Source organism: Macaca mulatta, chromosome 7 (assembly GCF_049350105.2).
Source record: "Macaca mulatta isolate MMU2019108-1 chromosome 7, T2T-MMU8v2.0, whole genome shotgun sequence".
Lineage (NCBI taxonomy): Eukaryota > Metazoa > Chordata > Mammalia > Primates > Cercopithecidae > Macaca > Macaca mulatta.
The window spans coordinates 97,701,878-97,708,788 of record NC_133412.1 but is presented as its reverse complement, the minus strand read 5'-3'; the positions used below and the strand labels follow the sequence as shown (position 1 = coordinate 97,708,788).

The window sequence follows — 6,911 nt, the reverse complement described above, 5'->3', positions numbered from 1 at the left end:
CGTGATCCACCTGTCTCGGTTTCCCAAAGTGCTTGGATTATAGACGTGAGCCACCATGCCCGGCCTTAGTGGACAGTTATTATCAGGATGATCAGCATCCATTTTTCCATCACCTGGCAACAACAACTAGCATTTCTCAAGGGAAATCCCCTCCTCATTCATAAGCAGCATGGATGGAGTGGAACAGTCCCTACCTCTGCTTAAGGAGGGCTAAATAACCAAAGCATAAAGCACTACACTTCAGTGGACGCAATGATGACTAATTTTGGTTCAATAAATATCAAGTCCAGAACTTGTGTGCAGAACTGTGGAATACAAAAGTTATCTTTGTCACAGAATATTTATATTTAAAGAGGGGATTCTAAATATTCCAACAATATGAATCCAAGATAGTGGTAAGATAGGAATGGGTTGCCTTTTGGAGTATTTGTTGGGTGTGTGCAACTCTGCATACTGGTAAGGCAAGTCCAGCCTCCATCTCACACCAACGAGCAGATTTCCCCACCATGGCCCTTACCATCTTGTGCTCTAACCACAGATTTTCAGTCCACTCTTGCTAACCATCAACTCTTCAACGGCAAGAGTCATGACTCTCATATCCCTGGATCTGGCTTGCTAAATAATTATTCATGATTTTATCTGAGTAGAAAAAGAGCCAAGAACTGAGAAAAGGAGACATTCTTGGTTCTTCTCAGTCACTAAGGAGCTTCTTCGGTACCAGCCTTTCTGCTAGCTGCAGCCACAACTTCAACAGTTCCACCTCCTTGTTCTTTATTCTTGCTTTCACCTTGTTACTCAGCAGCAGGGGTGTAAATGTGGTGACAGTGCCGTGTCGACTTAAACCAAACGAGAGAATTTTAATAAACCACCCTTATAATGACACCCATCAAAACCAGAAGGGGACAAGCCTAGGAGGTCTCTGAGGTTTCTGTACCAATCCCTCCTTCATCCCCCTCCAGCATTTTGTTTCTGAAAGGAGTCAACACCAACAGCTCTGACCCGGGCAGCCTTCCTGAGAAAATGCAGCCATTTCTGCTCCTGTTGGCCTTTCTTCTGACCCCTGGGGCTGGGACAGGTAAGTGACTATCCCTATTCTAGAGGCCTGAACCCATCTTATAAGATACCCTGTACCTATGAGCACTGGTCAGGAATTTTCCTCAATCTGAGCGCAGCTCCTATTCCACACCCAGACTTATAAATCTGAGGCTAGATAGAGACTCAGCAAAGATCCAAAAATGAAGGGTGTTCGCTAAAAGGTTTAATAGGTGTTAGCCTCTCCCTAGACCTCTCCTTTATGACCTGGAATGTGGATTGTTCTTAGAAAGGCATTTGGTGGGGAATGTGAAGCTGAAAAAGATAAGTAATTATTATTCTACACTCCAACCCAGGAAAGAGGAGCTCAGACACCAAGTTGCAGTCATGGGAGTTATCTCTGGACCCAGCTTAAGAACCACTTAAATTATTCAGTGCCCCCACCCAATCACCCCTGCCCAGGAGAGAAGTCCATGGTACAACTTATCTCAGAGGCGGCAAGATGACTGTATCCATAACTCTCCCGCTACCTTGGCTCCACCTAGGCTTTGCAATTCATTTTTAGTTGGTTTCTCCACTCCCTTCTGCCTTTCCAGGCCCTCAGCTACTCCACTGACCTGGTGGTACTCCCTCTAATATCCCTGAGGTCCTCAGTCCCACCAGCACTACCCCCACTAAACCTCAGCTAAAGGCTAATTGGAGGCTATTCATTTACGCACCAAACAACACTTACTGAGAACGTAGAATGTGTTAGGCCCTGGCACATGAGAATTTTAGAAAATCCAACTCCAGAAGCTCATGGGTAGATCATTAGAAAATGGCACCAATCCGGAGGACAGCAGAGGCTCAGAGGGATCAGAGAGACTCACTCAAAAGGAGGAGCCTGGGAAGTACAGTCCAGGATCCTCTGGGGCTCTACCGTTGTGAAAATAGATCTTTCTTCCTCCATGTATGTTTCTGCAGTAGGATGCAGAAGTCAAGCACTGCCCATTCTTTCTGAGAGAAGGTTCTGAGACTTAAAGTTCAGAAAAGCTTACTCTGCCTGCAAGGAGTGCTGCCTGCAGAGCTCAGGAGGACCCTCCCTCACTGTCTGCAGCACACAAAAGACTTCACCGTCAATCACTGTCATCCTAAGCCTTCTCTCCTGACCGCAGCCATCCCCAGCTACTTTATCTTCCAGCCTTTCCTTTCAGAGGAGATCATCGGGGGCCATGAGGCCAAGCCCCACTCCCGCCCCTACATGGCCTTTGTTCAGTTTCTGGATGAGAAGAGTAAGAAGAGGTGTGGTGGCATCCTAGTGAGAAAGGACTTTGTGCTGACAGCTGCTCACTGCCTGGGAAGGTAAGGAGCAACACCAGCTCACCTTCTGAGCCCCCCCTGCAGGGACCCTTGTTTTCTTCTGGGGACTGCAGCCCACGGGAGCTTCCAGAGTTCCTGGTAATGCAAGCCCATGAAAGCTCATTGGAGCAGCCACCTGGGAATAGGACTAGGATGAAGAGAGGATGAGAAATAGGACAGGGTCAGAGGGTCAGAGGTCAGAGCAAGTGGCACAGTTTCACACACTGGCCAAATAAAGCAGTGGTAAAGGTTGAATCCATGCATTAAGGATCAAAATGCAAACTCGAGCAATTTCATGATATTTCCTGAAGGCAAGAGAGAGCCCCCAGAAGCCCTACTCTTCATGTCTTTGTGAAGCAGAGGGCACAGTCACTCAGCCCTGGAGCCCTCCTGTCCCCTCAACTTCCCCTCAGCTGCAGCCCCACCCTGCCCTAGCTGTCATCTGCTCTTTACTACTCCTGGGCTGTATCCTCTGTGACTCCACCCCCATCCTCACTCTGCTCTCTGTGCAGCTCCATAAATGTCACCTTGGGGGCCCATAATATCAAGGAACAGGAGCGGACCCAGCAGATTATCCCTGTGAAAAGAGCCATCCCCCACCCAGCCTATAATCCTAAGAACTTTTCCAACGACATCATGCTACTGCAGGTGAGGCACACTCCTGCCACTCTTGCTCTTCTTGGTCCAGTTGGTTCCACTCCCACTGTGGCCACTGTGACACGAGCTCTTCCCTCCTTTCCATCCTGACCTCTTGGTCAGTTCCTATGCCTTAGAGGAGAGGGAAGATTGTGCAGCCCCATCACTCTGTCGGGGCCCAGAAGGCCATTGCCTGACCTGGACTTTCTTGCTTCTTCCCTACCAGCTGGAGAGAAAGGCCAAGCGGACCACAGCTGTACAGCCCCTCAGGTTACCTAGCAGCAAGGTCCAGGTGAAGCCAGGGCAAGTGTGCAGTGTGGCCGGCTGGGGTCGTGTCTCAACGGGCACTTTAGCAACCACACTGCAGGAAGTGTTGCTGACAGTGCAGAAGGACTGGGAGTGTGAACGTCTCTTCCATGCCAATTACAGCAAAGCCACTGAGATTTGTGTGGGGGATCCAAAGACGACAAAGACCGGTTTCAAGGTTGGATTTCCAGCCCCTACCCAGAAAGACCACAGGGAGAGAGGAACTTGAGGGAGTTCTGGGGTATGGCAGTGGCCAGATCCTTATGCTCTCAGCCCAGAGCTTGGGCAGCCTGTGTCCACTCCTTGGGTGGACTGGGGTGGCTGGAGGGGAGGGATTTGTCATCTCACAGTCACTTATCACCGAAGTGTCCGTGAGAATTGCAGAGAAAGGCTTGGTCTGGGGAGAGCCAGAAAGCACAGCCAGGGCCATGCTGGAGACCTAGGACTCAGGGAGGTGACAAGGCCTGCCTGGCACTGACGTCTCACAAAATCCGTAACAGAGACCAACCATCCTAGGGAAGGCCAGCTCAGTCTTTCCTCTCTCTGTTCACAGGGGGACTCTGGGGGGCCCCTCGTGTGTAAGCGTGTGGCCCAAGGTATTTTCTCCCATGGACGCATAAACGGGACACCTCCAGGAGTCTACATGAAGGTCTCACACTTCCTGCCCTGGATAAAGAGAACAATGAAATGCCTCTAACAGCAGGCATGAGACTAACCTTCCTCTGGGCCTGACCATCTCTGGGACAGAGGCAAGAATCCCCAAGGGGTGGGCGGTCGGGGTTGCAGGACTGTAATAAATGGATCTCTAGCGTAAATATGACTGAAGTCTCATTTAGTCACTGAACCATCCTCAATATGCCACAACACTGCTCCAGGCAGCCATCTGCTGACAGTTCCGGCTTTTGCTTCTTCCTTTCTCCCCCAGCCCTCCTTCCTCCCTAAACTCCATGCTGTACAGTTTTTTCACCAATTTCTCAATCACATGTCTTTGATACTGAACCCTCTGTCACAGCTGGTTTGAACTCCATTATAAACAATCTTCACCCCCTCCCCTCACAAAAAATAAATAAATAAACCTCTCTGGACCTTAGGAATTTCTTACCATCCCTAAACCAACCACCTACTCCCCTAACAACGTAGCAGAGAATGGAGCGGGGCAGTGGAAAGGAAATAACTCCAGGGACCCGGAAGGCCAGGGGCCATGCCGTGAGTACCCAGTTTCCCATTTCCAGGAAACTATGCCGTGAGTACCCAGTTTCCTTTTACCTATTTCCTGTATCTCCGGCAGGGGCAGGCTTCTCCCACAGCCAGGTCTGCCTGCGGCTTAGGAGGTTGAGATGCTCCTCTGCACCTAGGTCCCATTTCCCTGCCCCAGGCCCAGCCCTGAGCTCAGTCAACCTTATTCCTTCCTGACTGGCCTTCCCAGCTCCCAAGTGTTTTTCACCCAAGTGCCCTGGATACCAGTTTCTTTCCCTTCTAGCTCATCCTGTTCTGAAGCCAGTCTCTCTCTCATCTCGCTAACAGAGTTCCCAGCTCTGTGTGAATTCTTCTCCACTGCTTGTTCCAGCCAGACCTGGGCTGCCAGCCCATCTGATGCTGATCAGAGGAGCCAGCTCTCACCTTCCACCTGGGCAAGGCTGGCTGAGGCCCTCAGTCCAGCGCAGCTTTCCCCAGGGGCTCAGGCATCACTTTCTGTGGAGCCACTCAGCAGCCTCAGTATCTTTCAGCCTAGCCTGGCCTCAGACCCAGACTCCCCCTGTTGGCAATCCGGCGTTATGGCAGCTGTGCCCCAGAGGGCTCCAGGGCCACTGGGCTGGAAGTAACACTATGCCATTTATCAATAGACGAATACTTGCTGATTGATCTCTCTCTTTGTGCCAGGCATATAATAGGCCCTGTCTCTGCTTTTGGAAATTTTACAACGATAAAAAATTTCACCTCAATTTTCCTGGTTCCTCTGCTTCTACCAGGCAGATCAGTTTGGCACAAATGGATCTGTATTTATAATCCACAAGAAATCGTGTTTTAAAAATAATTAAATTATCTATATTCTACCTGTAGCGTTCATTACAGCCTCACATGCATGATCTGGTTTGATCCCAGAAGGACAGTGTGTGAAATTAGAAGAGACTTGGAGATTCTCAGGTCCTAAAGTTTTTAATCTATGCTCAGTGGAGTCTGGGTCCAGAGGTGTGGAAATATATTAGTCTGTTCTCACACTGCTAATAAGAACATACCTGAGATTGGGTAATTTATAAAGGAAAGAAGTTTAGTTGACTCACAATTCCACATGGCTGGAGAGGCCTCACAATCATGGCAGAAGGTGAATTAGAAGCAAAGTCATGTCTTACATGGTAGCAGGCAAGAGAACTTGTGCAGGGGAACTCCCCTTTATAAAACCATCAGATCTCGTGAGACTTATTCACTATCATGAGAACAGCACAGGAAAACTGGTCTCCTTGATTTAATAACTTCCCACTGGGTCCCTCCCACGACATGTGGGATTATTACAATTCAAGGTGAGATTTGGGCGTGGATATGGAGCCAAATTATATCAGGAAGGAAGAAGACAACCAGAACAGCCTTAGCTTTGCTTATTCTGCATATAGAAGACATTAACCTCAGTCCACAAACCTAAGAAATGCTACAGTTCAAGTGTGAGACAGTTAATATAATAGTGACCCCATTGACTTTATTTAGGATCCTGAGCTCTCAAATAGTACCGCTAATGAGTTAAATGTGAAAGAACACTATAAACTCACAATAGCTGGCAAACACTGAATCAAATGGGACCAACACTGAAAAAAATAGAAACTTCACTGAAAAGAATAACAAATAAATCACCTGCATACAGGGAAAAAATCCAGCACATTGAAAATAAGAGGAAAAACAAATAGACTTATTTTTCACATAAGGCTGTCCTGATGTCCATCTCCCAAGCCTTTCCCTGGGAAGCAGCACTGGCAGTAGGGCAGGTGAGAAAGGAGTAAACACATGCAGAGATAAGCAAGTGACCAGCAGCACACGTAGGAGTCAGGGGGCCATCACATAGAAGAAGCACAAAGACCCCAAAAAGCCAGCCAAGCAGAGCTCTGTGGAGTCCCAGGTGTAAGTCAGAGACAGCAGCAAAGTGGCCAAAGATTTCTGCCACCAGCTCCAAAGGACCCTGGCAGGAGAGTGCCTGGTGGGTCAGTCTTCCCTCTTAGATCTGACAGAAACACTTGACATTGAGCATGGGATTTTATCCTATGTAAGATCTGAAGAGTGTGTGTGTGTGTGTGTGTGTGTGTGTGTGTGTGTGTGTGTGTGAAGGTTATTCATAAATATGTTCATTGCAACATTATTTAATAATAGGTCCCAAATTAGAATCAGCATTAATGTCCTAAATAGGGAAATGGTAAAATATCAGGAATTCAACATATCCATTTTGCAGCCATTAACATCTACATTATCCACAGCTATAAAAAACTAGGCTAACAACATTAATAGGCAAGTTCATTTAAAAAAAAAACTAATAAACATTTGGAAAAAGTAAACGTTCAATAACTAATTGATACAAATTAAAATTGTAATAATTTTGTTTATCTGATTGGGAAGGA

General features: G+C 47.7%; 1 protein-coding gene across 3 annotated transcripts; it reads left to right on the top strand.

Moving 5' to 3' along the window:
• Nucleotides 1–785: 785 nt before the first annotated feature.
• GZMH (granzyme H) lies at nucleotides 786–4,127 on the top strand. 3 transcript variants are annotated; one of them, XM_015143469.3, is made up of 5 exons: nucleotides 786–1,075; nucleotides 2,226–2,373; nucleotides 2,883–3,018; nucleotides 3,233–3,490; nucleotides 3,866–4,127. In XM_015143469.3, the coding sequence occupies exons 1-5, from the start codon at nucleotides 1,021–1,023 to the stop codon at nucleotides 4,007–4,009; spliced, it is 741 nt and encodes a 246-aa protein (XP_014998955.1). In that variant the 5' UTR covers nucleotides 786–1,020; the 3' UTR covers nucleotides 4,010–4,127. The 3 variants fall into 3 exon arrangements, with proteins under 3 accessions (XP_014998955.1, XP_077794893.1, XP_028707297.1); XM_077938767.1 differs by having other exon boundaries at nucleotides 874–1,075; nucleotides 1,996–2,373; XM_028851464.2 differs by having other exon boundaries at nucleotides 910–1,075; nucleotides 2,213–2,373.
• Nucleotides 4,128–6,911: the final 2,784 nt, after the last annotated feature.